The 20,782-nt window shown below is 36.5% G+C and overlaps 1 protein-coding gene across 2 annotated transcripts in view; it reads left to right on the top strand.

Annotated features, from left to right (window-relative positions):
• The window catches only part of Slc25a12 (solute carrier family 25 member 12), a 117,727-nt gene that overhangs the window by 39,313 nt on the left and 57,632 nt on the right, over positions 1–20,782 (top strand). For both annotated transcript variants that reach the window (XM_010606989.2, XM_010606991.1), the window contains exon 3: positions 10,909–11,051. In XM_010606989.2, the coding sequence (XP_010605291.2) occupies positions 10,909–11,051 (143 nt within the window). The remainder of the gene's footprint in view (positions 1–10,908; positions 11,052–20,782) is intronic.

Here is a 20,782-nt window from a genome sequence, read left to right on the forward strand (position 1 = left end):
CTCTCCCTCTCCCTCTCTCTCCCTCTCTCTGTGTCTCTGTCTCTGTCTCGCTGTCTTTCTCTTGTACTGAGGATTGGACACAGGTCCTCCACACTGAACTGCATCCCCAGTCCCTTTTTTTTTTTTTTCTTTAATGTCAAGACAAGATTTCACTAAGTTGCCCAGGTGGGACTCAAATTTAAGATCCTGGTGCTAGGATTACAGGCATGCACCACCACATGCAGCTCCTTTATTTTTTTGCTTTGTTTTGTTTTTGGTGCTGAAGATTGAATTCAACAAAGCACTTGCAAACGAAGCACTTGCTCTATCATTGACCTACCTCCCAGCCCTAGTATTTCCATTTTATAGCTGAGGAAATAGCTCCAGGAAGGTGAAAAACTTGCTCAAGGTTGTATAGTAAATGGAGGAAACTTGCTTAATATATTTTAATGCAACTTATTTTTTCATATTGTTTGGAAATATAGGTATGTTAGTATATACAAATTCATCCTATTTTCTGTAGCCCTTATTTTATCATTTAATTTTTATTCTGTATTTACAGTACATAATGTTCACATTCCTTGTATGGAGTTGGGACATGTACAAAACACATCCTGATTCCTTTTTTTAATCCCTTTTCTCTCCCCTCCTTTCCCTCTCCCTCCATCTCTTGATCCCTTTCTTATTTGAAAAACATCTATCTCCCTGCTTCCTATTATCTATCTTTTATTTTGCTCTTTATATTTTGGTTTTTCAAAAGAGAAACCATATGATATTTAAGCTTGTGTGTCTGATTTATTCCATTTAATATGGTCTCAAGGTGCATCCATTTTGATTATAGAAAATGTCATATAAATTTATAGAAAATAGTATCATTGCCAATTATGGCTAATCTTGCTTCATTTATATTGCTGACTTATTTTGAAGAAGTTCCCAAATGCTATATTATTGTGTATATAAATACTTAAGTATGTATCTCTAGAAGAAAGGATGCAGAAAACCAAACTATAATACCATTATCACACCCAAAAAATTTCCTTAATATCAATTTCTACTCAAAATTTAGATTTCCCTTGTTGTTTTATATTTTTTGGAATAGCTTTATTAAAAACAGGATCAAAGCCAGATTTTTACATTGCATTTAGTTGGTCCGTCTCTTAGATCTTTTAATACTTTCTGCTCCCTGCCAGGATAAAGGTCCTCTTTTCTCTATGGCAAAAATGTTGGTATTTAATCAGGGCTTCTGAACATTAAGCATTCTGTCCCCCAAGGAGCTGTACCTTGATTGTCAGAGTTATGATTTGTCCAGGCTTATAAAAATATGTACTCTTTGAATGTTCCCATGGTTACTTAGACCAAGAGAGTGAAGTATTTATTTAAAGAACAATATAAATTAATTATTCAACTTAATCTGCCCTGGGAAGTATTCTAGTTCCAGTTATTGGATTGTCTGGGGTCATTATTTTATTTCCAAGGTTTTTATCATCTTGTGGGGGAACATTGTTTTGGTAGCCCTAGTTTATTATGGTTAGCTTCACTTTTTTTCAGTGCTTAATAAAGCTCTTGTTCTCCCTGCTCTGTTAGGAATCGTGTTGTCCAGTAGTAGCTGATGTAGGACTTGCTATAGTGACAGTGAAAATACATATGCATTTTTATTTTTAAAAATCTTTTTTCTTTTTTTGAAAATAAAAAATTAAAATAAGCACATAGCATTTTATGGAAGCATTCCAACTAAGAAAGGCATGGTTCTGAAGAATTTTCTTTGTAAAATCTAGTAGAAGGTTGTGTTTTTAGTGAATGTGAAATACATGGGTGAGAGAGCTATCTAGAATTAGATGTATAAGACTGCTTTTTCTCTAATGCACATGTGGTTGATTTTAGTAATATTGAAAAAAATTGCATTACTAATTAAAATTTCTGTTTTTGAAAATTAATTTTGCTTAATAAAACTTTAAAAAGTCAACATGCTCACGTGTTTAAATTTTTTCCGCAGTAAAACATTTACAGTAGAATATGCTTTCATTCTCATTGATTTGCTGTGCTAGCACAAGGTGAATTCCCCACTGTAATGTTGTTTTAGGGTCTGTGTGTCAGGCCCGCCATTTAGTCTTTCTCCGTATGCAGAGTGCTCTTCGCAAAAGGGCACACATTCCTGGCTAAATTTGGCTTCTGTGGAAAGAGCAGTACTACGAAGGACAGCAAGAACATTAGTTTTATGCGCTCAGCTCTTACCTTAATACATACCATCACTTCCATTGTTCACCCAAGTCATTTTTCTATATGGGAAGTGCTTTGTGTGATATCTACAGTTACTGAACTTTATGACATTGTCATTTGAGTTACTGAAATTGAAAGGATGTTAAGATCTGAAAATGTCAGTTCATTTCAGCTGGAACAAAGCCATGAAGGAAAGAGTTAGGTTTGACTCATGTTACAGCCACATGTTGGATAAGCGGAGATAGCTGCCTAGTCCAGTCGTGACTGACCTGGTGAGCCCGGGAATGCTGGAAGGCAACTGCTAGGAAACATTGGTGTAGAGAGATGAAGAGTAAGAACAGCAATTCCTTCGTGTTTGGGCAGAAGTAGAAAAATTCAATAACCCAAGAGGGAAACTGAGATTCTGTGCTTTTCTGTGTTGTAAGCATTTTACAATAACAATAACAATATGGTTATGCTTTACCACCTCTGAGCACTGTGGTGTCTAAGATCTGTTTTTCCCTCACAACAGTGCAGCTGTTTTGCTTGTAACCTCTTGCTAGAGAAGAAACTGAAAGAAGCTGTGTCATTGTGGTGCCCCTCCCTGCTGGCACGGAAGATAGGACCTAGGAAGCTCTGAGCTATATCAAAGGCCCTTTTAATATTCTTATTTTGAACAAGGTCTCACAAAGTTCCTCCAGCTGGCCTCAAACTTGTGATCCTCTTAACAGCCTCCTGAGTAGCTAGGACTGACAGCTACTGGCAGCTAGGACACACCACTTCACTCCAGTAGAACTGTGTGTTTTACCAAAAATTCTCAATGAGTTAATAGCACATCAGTTTAGAACTAATTTCTGACACCAGTTTCAGAGTCCATGGTGCCATTGTTTCTGAGCTACTTGATGACATGAGCTGTCTTACTGGTCTGCGTTCCCTGTATCAGACATGGTGCCCACACACAGCTTTATGGTGGATGCAAAATAACATGAAAGATTTTGTGCTGAACAAGTTTATTACTTCCATTTTGATATTCTTACTTGAAAAGAAAATCCTTGCTTTTGATACGCTGTGTGAGTTTTTAAAAGCAACCAGGTTTCTATTCATAAATACCTCCGGCCTTTCCTTTGTGTCTTTGGAGTTATGTTTGTAAATATAAAACATTGAAGGAATTGTTTTTGAACTTGTACCATTTAAACAAGTAATTTGTATCATTAAGACTTAAGATTTTTTTACTCATTCAAGTCATTGAATTTTAGATTAACTTTTTTTTTCTTAGTGGAAATTTAGAGTTATGTGGAAATTTAGAGTTATGTGTAAATTCTTCAATGTATAGTTAATATGGTTAACCTATAATGCAGTTGCCTACAGTCTAAAGATCACATAAGGTTAACTTCAGTAAATTGCAAAGGAATCATCATTACCCAGTTTACTCCAAACAGGTGAGAGACCTTGTTATGTTGATCTGTTGGCTTCTTAAGCAAAACATTTCTTGATGACATGATCTTCTCTCCTGGAGCCAGAGAGACTTCAGGGTAACTGTGACATATCTGTTTATGAAACCCTGCCATCTTTTACAGACAGTAGTTTTGATTAAACCTTTTAGTCTTTTCTCATAACATCCATTTTATTTCTTCAGCTTGCATTTATTTCTTCAGTTATACTCAGTGAAATTTAAATATTTCTGGAAACATCAAAGCTATGTGTGCTTTTGCATTTCAAATACTTGGATTTGGAAAAAGTTTAACCTAGAAAATAGATCACCTATTTTTGTTCAGATACTGTCAGTTTCTTCTGGTCAGTGTCTTTCACGTGTCCTTGACTTCTTGCCCAAGAAGGATTTACAACTACTTACGAGACATGTTTGAAATGGCAAATGATTAACTCTAAAGTTATTTGGAGTAAGGATATAATATTTGGTAATTCCACTTGAAATCATTTTATTTTATTTTAATTAATTTATTTATTTTGGTACCAGGGATTGAACTCAGGTCCTTATGCTTTCGAGGCAGACACCAGAACTACTGAACTAAATCCCTAGCCCTTGAAATGATTTAAATTCATCCTTTGAAACGATGGGAACAAAATGGAAAAGATTATGAAAATTACTAAATTACTTGAAATATTAAATCTTTAGCATACTGTTAGTTTTTGAGAAACCAAAACTTTGTTTTAAATTGCTTTTTGTTATTTTTCGTGTAAACATTCAGGTCTTTTTGTTTAACAACAAGAGGAGGCCTTGTCAGGTGTGGTGGTACATAGGCCAAGGAAGGAGGATCCCAAGTCTGATCCTAGCCTGGGAAACTTAAAAATAAAAAAAGTAAAAAAAGTACTGGGGCAAAAACCTTGGATTCAGTCCCTAGTCCTCGGCCAAGGGGTGGGGTGGGGTTGGGACCTTAATGAGACCCTTAACATTTTCTTATTTCTACTATTAGACTATTTTTACTTAAAAAAAATCTGTTTAAAATATTACTATATTAAAGTTATTATATTAAAATATTGATTATAATTATTATTTTATGTACTGGGTATTGAACTCAGGGGCACTATACACTGAGCTATATCTTCAGGTCTTTTAGAAATTATTTTAAAAATTTTTATTAAATTTGTCTCACTAAATTTCCCAGGCTGGGATCCAACTTGTTATACACCTGCCTCAGCCTGTTGAGTAGGTGTGAGGTGTGTGCTGCCATGTCTGGCTAAAAAGGTTATTACCCAATCATTTAAAAGAAGCATTACAATTAAGTTCTTGGGCCAGGGATTATCTCAGTGGCGCAACATCTGCCTTACAAGGACAAGGTCCTGATTTGGATCCCTGGTACCAAAAAGAAATTCTTTCTCCAGGACTTGTGGCACTGGCCTATAATCCCAACACTCTGGAAGGCTGAGGCAGGAGGGTATAAGTTTGACCACAGCCTAAACAATTTAGCAAGTTAGTGATCAAATAAATAAAAAAAAAAAAGGTTGAGTATGTAACTCAGTGTGAGTTCCCAGTGCTGAAATAAGTTGTTCAAAAGTGGGTAGTTCTTACCCAGGGCCTCAGGTATGCTAAGCACATCTGCTCTATTTCTCAGCTACACCCCGGCCCCAAAAGTTTTGGTTTTTTTGTGGTGGGAACTGAATCCAGAGTCTTGAGAATGCTAACAAGTGCTCTCTTGAGTTACATCCCCAGCCCCACTTCACCGGTTTTTGAGGTACCAGCTTTTCTCTGTTAGCATGAATCACAAAATGTTTTAGCATTTGACTGGCGGTGGATAGATTCTGGTTTTAGTTTTAAACTCTCTCTTCAGTTCTGTCTGTTCAGACAACAGGCTTACTGACATTGCCAAGTAATTGTCTCTAATTTAATGAGTTAATTAGTTACTGCCTCCTGTAGAAGTCAAGTAGTGACTCCTTGTGGAAGAGAAGAATTACCTTTCTTTGCCCTTGAGCTTTATACTCTATCTTTCAGTTAAAATCAAGTTAAAGTAGACGGGGAGAGTTGGGGAAAACACTGGCAAAATACCTCAGGGTAAGTGGTTCTCTGGTATCATTTATAACCCTAGATACCGGCAAAGCCTGTTTCGCTTTATGTCAACAAAAGCATTTGTTTTCATTATTGGCTCCTGTGTCCTTGGTGGCTTGTACTGAGGCTGCTTTGTTTCCTGATAATTTTAAAGTTAAGAATGTTTGATGCCGGACATGCGTATAATCCCAGCGCTCCTGAGGGCTGAGGCAGGAGGGTCGCCAGGAGTTCGAGGCCAGCCTAAACTACATGGTGAGTTCAAGGCCAGCCTGAACTACATACATAGTGTACTCTGTCTCAAAAAAGTGATTCTATAGACACAGTATAATTACATCATATGTGGGTGTGTTCTGCATATGGTAGTATGGTTATGGTGGTGATCAAATTCAGGTAATAGAGAATAAAGACTGTGGCAAGAGGAATGGACAGTGAAGTACCAAAATTTAAAAAATAATAACTCTAAAATGTTTTCATTATTCCCTCTCCTCATTTGTCATGCACTAATGAAAGAAAGCAATACCCAAACAGCTGTGAAGAGAGAAAAAGGTCACCATAACCCCATTTCTAGTATTTTCTTATTTTGTAGCTTGAGTTTAGGTTTTATTTCCTTACAATTTTTCATAGGCGTCAGGCCCAGGATTCCTTGTCCAAGGATGTAAGCATTTTTATGGATCATTATGGTGTGAATACATAATTTATGTGTACGTATAGCTTAATTGCTTTTTGAAAGGACTGAATTTGAAAAACTGAGACATTCACAATAGTATATGTAATATACCAATTATGAAAGAAGCGAAATGGTTGAAATTTTATATATGTACATCCACACAGATGTATATACATATATAAAATGCTTATTTTTGCATTGAACATCTCTAGAAAGATATATATAAATTGGATTGGGGGTGGGGAATTGAGTGGCTACAGAGGTGGGAGGATGATTTTTCACTATGTATCTTTTATCCCTTTTGAATTTTGAATATTATGAATGTAGTACTGAAGAGAATACATAAAGCATGAAGCTGTTCACAGTAGTCCAAGTATGTGTTGTTTCTCCCCTTTTGCTCCCTCCGACTCCACCGTGGTGAAGAACCTCTTAGAGTTGCGCAGTAGCCACGGCTTCGTTTCCTGCTCCAGTCATCTGCTCTCTTCCCCACCTACCCTGCACTTTGCTATGGAGGATAGCACAAGTCAGACCCCCGCCCCACATTTTTGGTGGCATCCCATGGCTCACAGAATGAAGTTCAGGCTGTTTGGCTTAGCATTCAAAGCCTTCCACTACTTGTTTTCAAACTGCCTTTTCATTTCTGCCTTCTGCTGCCTATCTTCATATACAGCTTGAACATTCCTTACCTAAAAATTTGAAATCCAAAATGTTTCAAAAGTCAAAAGGTTTTTGAGTATTGAAATGATGATACAAGTGGAAAATTTCATACCTGACTTCGTATGATGGGTCACAGTAAAAAAATGTAGGTATACTAAAAATATTATATAAAATTCCATTGACAGTCAGGCATGGTGGTGCATGCCTGTAACCCCAGCACTCGAGAAACTGAGACAAGAGGATCATGAGTTTGAGACCAGCTTGGGCTCATAGTGAATCTAAGACCAGCCTGAATTATATAGCAAGACCTTGTCTCAGAACCCAAAACAAAACCAAAAAACCTCAATGAACCATGACTATAAAAGTATATATAGAACATAAATGAATTTTGTGTTTAGACTTGGGTCCATCCCAAAAATATCTCACTGTGTATATGCTAATTATCCACCCCTCCCTCCCCCGAATTCTGAAATCCAAAACACTTCTGGACCTAGGCATTTTGGTTAAGGACTACTTAAGCTACGCGCTCTCTCTCTCTCTCTCTCTCTCTCTCTCTCTCTCTCTCTGTGTCAAATAGGAAATACCAACAATTTATTATGTACTGGCAGGGAGCTATGAGACTTCTGCACTGTCTTATTTCAGTTCTATTTATTCTTTGTGTTTTTTGGGTACGGGGGATTGAACTCAGGACCTTGTGCCTGTGAGGCAGGGGCGCGACCACTGAGCTAAATCCCCAGCCTTTCTGCACTCTTTATTACCACTTCTTGTTCCAACTGTCCCCTCCCTGCAAAAAAAAAAAAAAGAAAATAAAAAAAAAGCTTTCTTATTACTTTATTTGTTCACATTTTCCTTTCAGCTTAAAGTACCCTATTTGCAGTTGAAATTGGATTTCACTTTCTTTTCTTCTACCTGCTCCTAGCACAGTACATTTCTCTCATAATGTATTTTCTGTAGTACAGTACATCTTTCTCATACCTGTTTGTTAGTTTGTTTACTTATTTATTTTTTTGGTACTGGGGTTCAAACTTGGGACCTTGGGTTTGCAAGGCAGGCAGTGGAATCACTGTGCTAAATCCGTGGCAATTTGTTCATTTATTTATTTGAGGTATTGAAGATTGAACCCAGGGCTTTTGCATTGTGCTTTATCTCCAGCACTTTTTTTTTTTTTTTTTTTTTTTGGTATTGGGAATCGAACTCAGAACTCTGCTCTTGCGAGGCATGCATGGTGCCACTGAGCTAAATCCCCGGCCCCAGCACTTTTTTATTTTTTATTTGAGACCCAAACTTGTTAAATTACCCGAGGTGGGCTTACACTTGTGATCCTCCTGCCTCTTCCAGAATGCTGAGAGTATAGGAGTGCACTTCCATGCCCAACTTCGTATTCTGGTTATTGATTGACTTGTCAGTCTTCTTAAATTCTATTCTTAGACTTCTTTTCCTGTTGTCTGCCTCACTACTGTGTCTTCTCCACTCCTGCCTTTCCTTAATTCTGGTGGTTTTATGATCTTGATGGAACATGTCTAGTTCTGTTATATGTTGAAGAAAGAGGGAGGGAAGAAGAAGTTGGCAGGAACTGGTAGGATCCATTCACTATTGGTATTAATATCTTATAGTTTGCTTTTTCTTCTGTGTTTATGTTCATATTGTTTTGAAACACAAGGGATTGCTTTATCTTCATTATATAGATGTGTGAACTATCTAGAGGCCTGGAGAAGAATGTACTTGGCTCAGAGCAGATTAGCGATCAAGCCAAAATTTAAACCTAAGGCCACTTGAATGTCTTTTATAGCCTAATAGAGAGAGCATAACTCATTTTGGGGTGAGATTTGAATATCACCTTTTAGAGCATCAGTTACTAAACAGTGGCCACCTTGGCATACTTCTGAGGCACTTGCTATGGTAGACTTTGGTGTATTTCAGAGTAAGACAAATAAAGCATTTCTGATTTAATTTTCTCCTAGTTGAAAGAGTAGGTGGCTTAGTTTAACTCATTTTTGCAGGCATTTGAAATACTTAGCTAAAAAGCAAACCAACAATTCTTTGCTCTGATCCAGAAACAACTCCGTAACTTTTACATATTTATCTTGGTATTTCTCATTTTAAAAATTCTGCATTTTCTAGACTTTTAAACAAACTTTCTATTCCAGTAGTTGAGGACTTGACTTCTTTTTACTACTACTTCCTTCCTCATTTATCTCCCTCCAGTCTTCTCAGTATACTTATTCTTTTTATTAAGTTAATATTTGGTATCTACAATATTATAATTGCTGATACTGTTTGTTTAAGCCAAGTCATCTGTTATGATGTTTCGTATTTTTGTACAACAGAAATACTGTGTCCCACCCACATCTTCCTTTTACTTAGTTCCCTCCCTCTTTTTTTTTTTTTTTTTAATTCTCTATAGCTTTCTGAGAAAGGGTACATGCAGGCAGAACAAAGGTAATACCTCCAAGCACTTTTAACCTAACCATGCATTTGATGAATTTAGAATCCCATTTAGAATTCTAAGTTGGGAATAATTTACCCCAGAATTTTCAAGGCCTTACTACAGTGCCTTCAAGCCTCTGGTGCTGCTGCTGAGTATGACACTTGTGATTCATGATTCTTTTTATATGTGACCTAGTTTTTCTTCCAGAAAACTTTCAGTATTTTTCTCTTTATTCCATATTCTGCAATTTTATGATAATGGACCAGGACTTAGTGTGGATTTTTGTTTGTTTAAATTTTTTGCAACTAAAATTTAATGAACCTTTCTCTTCTTTAGTTTTGGGAAGTTTCTGATCTTACTGTTTTTTGTTTTTTTTTTTTGGTACTGGGGCTCGAACTCAGTACTTATTGAGCTTGCGAGGCAGGCGCAGTGCCACTGAGCTACGTTTCCAGCCCCAGATCTTACTGTTTTGTTGGTTGACTGAAGTAATGGAATCTGCTGCACCCCAAGGAAGAGGGCTTTGTTTGGCCAAAGTACAACGAACCCACTGAGTTTCTTGGATAGACAGTGTATTATTATTACTTTAAAAATTATTAATAGAAAATGTAGGATATTTTAATTTGTTAAGCTACTGGAACTTGGAGCAAATGGAAGGTCTTAAAATAGAGAAACAAACAAATGGTAGGTTTTATTTGTTTCTCATTCATTTCACTTCTAAGGTTGGCAGGCAGGTTATGTCTCTTTCTCCACTCACTCTTTTTTATTTTTATTTTTTTGGTAGTCTTAGGGCTTGCACCTACCTCCTCCCACTCTTGTAGACACGGAAAGTCTCTGGCATCTTCTGCAGGCTATTTTCTCACTTTCAAGTCCAGGCCTCCCTTTCACTTTTCTTAGGCTTTCTGATACCTGTTGTCTATTAATATTTGTATTTTAAAAATAAAAGTATTTACATCACATAAACTTCTCCTTAGTAACCATTTAAAAGTATACAACTCAATTTTTTTAGTATATTTACAGTGTTGTGTGACCATAACCATTGTTTAATTCTAGAACATTTTCATCATCCCCAAAGAGAAACTCTATATGTATTAAAGTGTTAGTTCCCATTTATTACTCCTTGCAGTCCCTGGAAAATACTATTCTACTTTGTGATTCTGTGGGTACTTCATGTAAGAGGATCCTTTATGTGCCTTTTGTGGTTGTCTCTGGCTCATTTCACTTAGCTTATTTTCAAGGTTCATCCATGTGGGAGGATGTATCAGTACTTGTGGAGCACATCAATACTTGTAGATCAGTCTCTTCGTGTTTGATTGCTCATGCTACAGACAAAAATTCAGCATTCGTTGTCTCTGTTTTAATATTTTAATCTACCCTTTCCACAAAACATTTGGTGTCTACAAGGTGATATTGAATAATTTTAATTAATTTTGTTTAAAATCAATATTAATTTTTCATGTATATTATTGATTTATTTTTTAGTATGCCAGCACCGAGGTTGATGGAGAACATTACATGACCCCAGAAGACTTTGTACAGCGCTATCTTGGACTGTACAATGATCCAAACAGCAATCCGAATATTGTGCAGCTCTTGGCAGGAGTAGCGGATCAAACCAAGGATGGGTAAGAATCCTCATATACTTTCTGAAAACTAGTGTTTTGAAATATCTTATTGTAAATTAAAAATCTTTAAGTTTTACCTATGAGTATCTAGAATTTTAATATTAGTAAACCAGGTCTTTGAAGCCTGTAAAAATAGTGTTATTTACTGCCTTTATCAGCAATACTGGCATTTCTTTCTTTCTTTTTTTAAAGAATTACATTGGAAAAACTGTGTTTTATGTTGAATAATTGAAACAGGATGGGTTCCAGATAACTGTTCACTCATTCAATAAATATTGAAGGTCTGCTGGTGTTTCATGTGTGGTTCTTGATGCTAGAATCAATCAGTGAATAAACTACTCAAATGTAATAAACAAAATAAAAAAGTAAATGATAGCATATTAGGTGAGGTATAAGTGCTATGAAGAAAAATAGCTTAGGGAGTGGCATTTATTTTGTTTATTTACTTGGCAAATATTATGTTTATTTGGCAAACATATTTGGCAATGTCGGGCCTTATAAATGCAAACAAATAAAATGAAGTTTATGGCTTTAAGGAGCTCATACCCTGGCAGAAAAGAAGATGACCAAACAAAGGAAAAGGTGATCCTTGCGAGCAAGTTCTCTGATGATGTATATGAAAAGTACTGGAGGCACCAAGAAAGCATGATTAACTCTATTTTGAGGGGTCAGGACAGCATCACAGAAAAGGTGAGACAGGAGTGAAATCTGTCAGAATGACCAGGACTTGTTGGTAGATGAACAGGTAGGGAGGAGAATTCCAGAAAAGGGAACGGGTGTGGTGTGAAGCATGAGAGGATGTGTATGTGTCTGTGCAAGTGTCTGAGAGCAGCAGGCGGAGGTTGTGTCGAAAGTACCTTGGTGTGGCTGTGTCATTGCTCTGTTGCCGTTGGAGTGGAGTCGGGGACCTTGTATGCTGAACTTTGGCAATATCCTGTAGGCTTGTGACTCCTAGCCTTGGAGGTGCTTTTGTAAACGGATACAAAGTCACAGAAATAATAAGATACATTTTACTTAGAGTAGTGATGGTGAACTGTTTAGAGACCAGACCGAATGCCAAACTGCAGCCCAAAACCCACTTTTTATTGCAAAGTACCAACACTGCCATTAAATCTGAATACTGACGTTGCAGTTTAAAAAAACAATGCATACATTAACATCTTTTGAGTTAAAAGAAAAACATTATAACACATGTGCCATAGGTTCACCACCACTGTACTGGAGTATCAGTTTATTCAACTCAAGAGGAAAAAGTCACCATTATTTTTATTAAAATCATATATGGCCGTGTCTTACTTTCCTTGTTGCTGGGGTACAATATTCAACACAAACAACTTATAGGAGGAGAGTTTTGTTTTGGCTTACAGTTAGAGTCAGTAGTCAGCTGGCGCCAAAGCAGGCCTAGGAGAGAAGCTGCTCTCCATGGTGACTTGAAGCAGAGTGAAGGCTGGAGCTGGGAAGGGAGATAAAACCCTTCTAGGCCACACCCCCAGTGAGCTGGCCCCACCTCCTAACAGCTCCCATAATCCAATTGCCTTCCAAAAGCCCCACCTAGAAGCGCATGAGCCTCTAGGAGGACATTTAGATATAAACTATAACAGGCTGCATTACAGAGCAGTGCTTGCAAGAATTCTATAAAGAAAAATTTGGCTGGCAGTTTTAAGTTACAGCCTTAAACCTCCAAGGATCTTTTTCTTGCTTGTGGAGGTGTTTATATGAAAAACTAGGCAGAGATGAACCTTTAATAATTACTACTATTACTATAAATATGACTTGGATATAGTGAAATGCAGTTAGGTGACTATTGTAATGGGTTAAAATATCTACATTCTTTAAGTCCAAGACTAATTCTGTGTTCTTTTTCTTTTTGAGACAAGGTCTTGTTATGTAGTTCAGACTGGCTGTGCGATCACTGTGTAGTCCGGGCTTGCCTTGAACTTGTGGCAATCCTCCTGCCTCTGCCTCCTGAGTGCTGAGATTACAGGTGTGCACCACCATGCTCAACTCTGTATTTATTTTTATTTTTCATGCACAGTGCATAAAATTTAGTACAGCAAATGTTTGTTGAATGAGTATTTTATGACTTAGAAAGCTTCTGAGTCCTTATAAATGGCAAGTGTTGGGAACATAGATACATTTTATCTATTTTCCAAAAATGTCAGCTGATAAGTCGATGGACATTAAGTCATAGCCTCAGTAGTAATTAGACAGTAAGGCCTATGAAAGTTAATTATATTTAGTTAGAATTCCTTCACAATGATTAAAGGTAACATATGATTTAGCTCTTTTAGAAATTATCACTGTACCAATTGCTATTAATTCGACTGAGAGCTGCTTTTAAAATATTTGTGTCTTTTCTGATGCTTCCTTTTGTGACAATCTTCTCTTGTCCATCTCAGTTGCATATCTTCTCTGAAGCTTCACATGTTTCTCTTAGGCAGAATCACATTGTTAAAATAGGCTGTTTTTCTTGTGGTCAAGTGGAATGAAGGGCTTACTTTGCCAGAGTAGAATAGATCAGTGATATGTTTTATCTAATAGAAAATCTAATACAATGCTAAGTAGAGTTGAATTTAGAACCTGTTTTACTTTTTAAAAGGCAAATATGTTCTACTTCAAATTTTAATAACTTCTAAAAATTTCCATTTTTTTTCCTCTTTGAAGTCAGAATGGGATTGGATGGGAAATCGAATTCACAGGTGTATTGGTCAGCTTGCCTGTTGCTAAGTAGCCCAGGCCTGGAACTTAAAATAGTCCTCCTGCCTCAGCTTCCCAAATGCTGGGATTACGGGCAAGCACCACCGTGCTGGCTAAATGTTTTTAAAAATAATTTTAATTCAATAAAATAAAATGCTTTGATAATATTTTCTTTGATAATGTTTAATTTGGCTGTGTAGGAAAAGCTAGTTTAGAAGTGGTCAGTACCGTGGTCTTTTGTGCTGTTTCTCTCCTCCTGTGTTTTCTTCTTTTTTCCTTTTTATTGAGTTTATTGGTGCAATCTAGGTATACAATACAGTAACATTCATTACTGGGATCCTGTACCTTCACATGACAGGTCTTGGTTTCCTCCTGTGTTTTCTACCGTATAAACCAGTCTTCTTCCCCATCTCCTGTCCCCCACTAGATGGTAAAATAAGCAGGGTGTTTTGATACAGGTGCTTGCTGTGGAATGCCACAGAAAAGCAGTGCTATATGGTATAAATAGCATTTTCTAAAAGTAAAAGCCATTACCCAAGGATATATTTGTGGGATTGTGGCTTAAATTTTGAAGTTTTCCTTGTATAATGAAAAGCAAAATGATTTTATGCATTAAATGCAGATCTCAGACACGATTATTATCTGATCTTATCTAAAATATTTAGACAATTGCTGTTTGAAATGAACTTCTAGAATGATAATTTCTAAATTTAGTCCTACTCAGAATTTCATCTGGAAGCTCTATTCACCTGTAAGGTGGAAAACTAGTTTTCCTTTCTTTTACTTTTTTTTTTAAACACGTTTTCCTTTTTTCTTTAATGTGCACATGCATATAGGAGAGACTTTTATACAGAAATGTTGGATGTTTTAAAAATGATAAAGTTAACTTATTAATATTTTGACATTTTATTTCCCATTGGTCAAGGGACTTTGGAGAAAATTAAGAATGAGATGCACATCACATTCACAAAACACACTTTCAAAGCTGTAAAATAATTACACCTGGTTTTGGGTAAAATTTGCCTGTTGAATATGCTGATAGACAAAATGTAGGTATTTAGTACATTACATAGCTTTTCTATTTTAAACAAAGGGCTGCTGTTGCATAGTTGGTCACCTGTGTATGAGTGTCAGGTCTCCAGGGAAAGGTGGTCTGTGGGTAACTGCTGAGTCCTGGTCATCTCTCTGGAGGAAGCACTTCTTCGGCTTGAAGGGCTGGCATTCTTTGGAACTAGAAACCTCCTGATACCTGCACTTGAAATATATCAAGAGAAGCCAAAAAAAACCTGGCCCTTTACATGTAATCTTATAATTTCCTAATGTTGGCAACTAAGGAAATTGAAAAAGACAATACTTCGCATGCCAAAGAAAACATCTCTGTCGGCCAAATTGTCTGCCAGCTGACAGTTTATGTATGATCTTTGCTTGTTAAGGATGCAGTCTTAGATCTCTTCTGAGACACACAGAAAGTCTTGCTATGAAGCATGGCATACGTCTTAAAGCTGTATATTTTGTGTTTCGGGATAGTTGTATTTTTGTTGGCCAGTCCCAGATTCTGTTTTGGAGAAACGAAAATGTCATGGGCTTGTTTTTAAATGCATAATCACTTTTAAAAATTGTTTAAATTGCTCATAACCAGAAGAAATAATACTGATAATTCTTCATTATAAAGATTTCAACCAATTCAAAAATATGTAGAAAATGATGGTCTTCCCTAACTTCTGCCCTGTATGACTGTGTTTGTATTTGTAGTATATGTTCTCATGTTTACAGATGATACTGAGCCACTGATCCTAAGTTTCACAGGAAGCCTAAGACTGAGTTACTCATTGCCTTTCTTCTCTTTTCCCTGTTTTTTGTTTGTTTGATTTATTTTTTATTTTTTATTTTTTTTTATTTTTTGGTTTTTTGAGACAGGGACTCACTATGTAGTTGAGACTGACCTGGAACTCACTATGTAGCTCAGGCTGGTCTTGAACTCACAGCAATCCTCCGGCCTCAGCCTCCAAAGTGCTGGGATTATAGGCGTGTGCCAACACACCTGGCTGTTTATTTATTTTTGAGACAGGATCTCTCTGTGTAATTGAGGCTGACCTGGAACTCACTATGTAGCCCAGGATGGTCTTGAACTCACAATGATCCTCCTGTGTCAGCCTGCTGAGTGCTAGTACTGCAGGTGTGTGCCACCATGCCTAGCTGATTTTTTTGTTTTTTAGTGTTGGTGTTGTTGGCGATGGAACCCAGCACCTGGCATATGCTCAGCATGTGCTCTACCACTGAACTCTACCCTCAGCCTTACCCTCTGCTTTTCAGAAATGTGTGCATGGTCATGATGATGATGATATGTTGGCACTTCCTTTGCTTTACTTCCCCTGAAATTTGTGTAACAGTGACTCCACTTTCCAGTTTTACTGGATCAGTCATAAGTAATAATAGCCTGATAAAGTTTTGATAAACTAGATTGCTCTTTCAATCCTTCACTAGGCACTCAAGCACCTAATTTTACCCACTCTTTGGCATCAGCATGGCTAAATTAGTGCTGAATTATTGCTGACTTAATATTTAATAAGGGCATGGTCTTTAATGCCTTGAAGTTTATCCCCCAGTAAAGAGAAAAGGTATAGTATGCATCATTGTTTGGGATATAATGTAACTTTTGTAAATTAAATTTAACTCAGAGTGTTTTAAATATTAGAAAATGCAACTTTGAATATACAATATGTTTAAGGTGAATAGGGGCACAAAATAAAACATGAAATGTAAAATCATTTGCCTTATACTATATTAGAAAATATATCTCTCTACAGATGTATTTTTTTTTTTTTTTTTTTTTTTTTTTTTTTTTTTGAGGCAGGATCTCGGTCTGTAGCCCAGGATGGCTTCAAACTCATGGTGATCCTCCTGCCTCAGACTCTTGAATACTGAAATTATAGGCATGTGCCACCATGCCCAGCTTTTTCTAAATAAATTCTAAATTGAGTTTGTTCAAGAACATATACAGAAAGAAAAGAATATGTATGAGTTCTTAATCTGAATCAATCCTGTGCTCTGATAAGTCTGGCTTCTTATAATAGGGAATTCTTAAAAATGAAATGCTAAGCAGTTAATTGCTTAATTATTCTATAGGAATTGTGCAAAGGGCACTGAAAAAGTGCAAGGTGTTTTGCAAGATTGTATGATGTGGGATGGAAATGACTTGGGGGCCCTGGATGCTTCTTTTGAGGAAATGATATTTGACCTGAGCTGTGTGAGGACCAGATGCAAATTACATGGGGAAAAGCTTCGTGGTGGTGGTGAGATCATTCCAAGAAGGATAAATTGCTGAGTGATGTCCTCGAGTAGAGAGGAGCATGGGTTGCTGTGTTACTGAGAGTGAGTGTTCTGCAGGGTGTACGGCGTCAGACCATGGAGCCGACAAACCACATGAAGGATTGGCTCCATCCTTTGAGATTGCAGATTCTTGTAAATGTGTTGTCCAAACTAGGCCACTGAAGAGTAAAGGAGATGCTGCAGTAGGACATCTGATCACTCTACCTTAGGATGACCACTGATTGATCAATTGATTGATTTTTACAATATTGGGCATTGAGCCCAATACCTTCACTCTGAGTTTCATTCCCAACCTTTTGTTTTTGTTTTTGTTTTGACAGGGCCTTGCAAAATCACTAAATTGCCCAGGCAGAGCTCCAACATGTGACCTTTTTGCCTCAGCCTCTCCAAGTAGTAGATTTACAGCATTAGAGACCACATCTAGCTTTTCTTTAGAATAGTGACTATCAGATTTTGTTTAAAAAGTTTCCCCTGATAAGTAAGCTTTGCACAGGACAAATATTGCACATATGAATGAGAACTCATATGTGATCTGAAAAGTTGGTCTCATAGAAGTAGAAAGTAGAATGGTGTAGTTACCAGAGGCTTGGGTGGTTTTCTCTAGATGGTCTTGGAAGATATTAGTTAAAGGATATTATGTAGCAACAGTTGAATAGGAAGAATATTTTAAAAAATAGTGCTCAGAACAGGCAAGTATCTAAAGATATAAAGTATATTAAGTGATTGCCAAGGCACAGTGGTAGTGGGGAGAGAAAAAAGGAGGAAGGAGGGATAAGTGAATACTAATGGTTATGCAGTTTCGTTTTTATGTGATAATGTTTGAAAATTGATTGTGGAGATGGCTGTACAATTTTGTGATCATACCAAGGATTATTGGATGCACACTTTAAATGGGCGAATTGTCTAAGTGAATTAAATATCAGTTTTTTTTAAATTAAAAAAATCCCCTCTGTCTACAATTTGAAGATGGCTTGGAGGAGGGCTGGAAGGATGCAGAACACAGGAGGCTGTTGCAGGTTGTAGCTGCAGAATTTGAGTGTGGTTATATCAGGATATACACTTTGGGAGATCACAAGTCTTACTATTTTTATTACCTATAAATATACTAATTTCAAAATAGGCTGTTCTTTTTCAGGGATTTTTTATCTTCATTGCAGTGTTTTTCCTAAGACAGTACTATCTGTCTTTTTTTTTTATATTCCATTGTTTATTGGTACTTTTAGGTATATATTATCACACTCATCATTGGAAATTTGTATCTGTACATGATATATCTTGGTTCTTGTTTTTTCTTCATTGCCCTGTCTTCCCTTCCAACCCTCCAACCCCCATTTACAAAAACTTTGTTTCTGTTTTTTCCTTTTCTCATATTTTTTCCTTCCTTTCTTCCCTCCCACCCCACTTCCCTTTCCCTTTTGGACCTTTTCTTCCTATTTTACATAATCTGTTACACATTTTGTTTCTCATTTACTCTTGCAGTTTCTTGCACATGAGAAACTATTCAGTATTTATACATGTGTGCACTATTTATTTCACTTCAGAGTATGACCTCAATGTGCATCCATTTAGCTATAAATGTCTCTAGTTTCTCATTCTTTATGGCTGAGTAGTACTCCATTTTATTAAAAAAAAAACAAACCACATCTTCTTTATCCAGTCACCAGTGGATGGGCATTTGTACTGTCTCCAAGATTTAGTGTTTACCACTTGTGCTGCTATACACATGGGTGCATATATATTACTGTGGTATGATGCTTTTCTTTTGGGCACATACCCAGCAGGGGAATAGCTGGATCAAATGGGACCTCTATTCCTAGTTCTTTGAGGAATTTCACATTGATTTCCACAGTGGTTCCACCATCAGAGGAAGAGGATTCCTTTCTCCCCACCAACATTTGTTGATTTCTTGATAGCAGTCATTCTTTCTGGAGTGAGATGGAAAATCAGTGTTGTTTTCATCTGCATCTCTCAAATGACCAGTGATATTGAACATCTTTTCATATATTTCCTATTTCTACTTCTTTGTCTGAGAAATGTCTGTACATTTCAGAAACCCGCTTTTGGATTGGATCTTTGAATTTGGGGGCGTCTGATTTTTTTAAAGTTCTTTATATATTCTAGATAGTAGTCCTTTGTGTGAGGAACAGCCGGTAAAAATTTTTCCTACACTGTAGGTTATCTCTTCACTCTGTTGGTGATTTCTCTTTCTGTGCAGAAGCTTTTTAATAAGATGAGATCCCAGTTATTGATTCTTTGTGCTAGTTCTCATGCGACTGAGGTTTTGTTTATGAAGTCTTTTCCTACGCCGATGTCTTCAAGAGCTCTACCCAACTTATTTTCTAGCAAGTTTTGTATTTCGGTTTTAATATTTAGATCTTTGATCCATTTCAGTTTTAGTTTAGCACATGATTAACTTTGGCAAGTTGAAACCCAGTTTTTCCAGCACCTTTTATTAAAGACACTGTCTTTCCTCCAGTGAGGATGTTTGGCTCCTTTGTCAAAGATGAGGTAGCTTATATTGTCTGTAGTTGTTTCTGCATCTTCTACTCTGTTCCATTCATCCTCTGGTCTGTTTCTTTGCCAGTACCATGCTGTTTTTATCACAGTGGCTTTGTAGTATAGTTTGAAATTGGGGATTGTGATACCCCCGTCTTGTCTTTTTTGCCTAGAATTGTTTTTCTATCATGGGTCTCTACTGGTTCCAAAATGAATTTTTGGATTGTTTTCTCTAGTTCTGTGAAATACGCTGTTGGGATTTCAATCTGGATTGCATTGAATCTGTGTAGCAGAAAGTAATTTTTCTTTAACTGCCCAATGTTTATTACTCTATACATTTAAAAATGTTAGGGCCAGGGATTTAGCTCAGTGGGGCTGCCTCCTGCCTTGCAACCACAAGGACCCAAGTTTGATCCCTGGTACCAAAAATAAAATGTGTTGTTACAGAAGTTTTCGATAGTGTTTCTTTTTGCAATTTCAGTTTGAAGAAGAAGAAACTATTAGTACCATATCTGTGTGTATGTGAAACAGATTTTTATAATGTTATTACTTGAATACTAGTACCTTATAAATAGCAGAAAGATGGTTTTGAATCTCTGTGGTAAGCTTGCTGTGAAAGATAGCCAACTCTATACAGTCATTCAAGAAAACTTGTGGGTAGTTTTACCCACTGGTTAATTTCACAACTCTAAATATATATTACAGGACTCATTAAGTTCTAGAAATCCAATAATGTGAGTTCCCTCACTTTTTTTTTTGAAACGTTCTTTAAAGTATTTTTACTATTGGCATTTGAAACATATATAACAGAATAATATAACAAAGTCTGTGTACTCACTTTTAATAATTGTCAAAATAATTACTAAATTTATTTTATGTATGTGTCCATCCCCTGGATTATTTTGAAATAAGCTCCAAATGACATACTTCATCTGCAAATATCTCACTATATATTTTTATAAGAACTCTTAATAACAAAACTGTCCCAAACATATGAATTTCTTAATATTATCAAATATTTGTTATATAAGTATTTCCATTTCTTTGGTTGACTTATAACTAAAAAAATAAAATCTACTTTGTTTAAATTGGAATTCAGGTAAGGCTGTACATTGTAATTTATTTATTTGTTTATTTTTTTCTGGTACCAGGAATTGAACTCAGGACTTTGTGCTTATGAGGCAGGTATGGGGCCACTGAGCTAAATC

This window comes from Fukomys damarensis, unplaced genomic scaffold, assembly GCF_012274545.1.
Source record: "Fukomys damarensis isolate Sample0158 unplaced genomic scaffold, DMR_v1.0_HiC HiC_scaffold_26, whole genome shotgun sequence".
Taxonomy (NCBI): domain Eukaryota; kingdom Metazoa; phylum Chordata; class Mammalia; order Rodentia; family Bathyergidae; genus Fukomys; species Fukomys damarensis.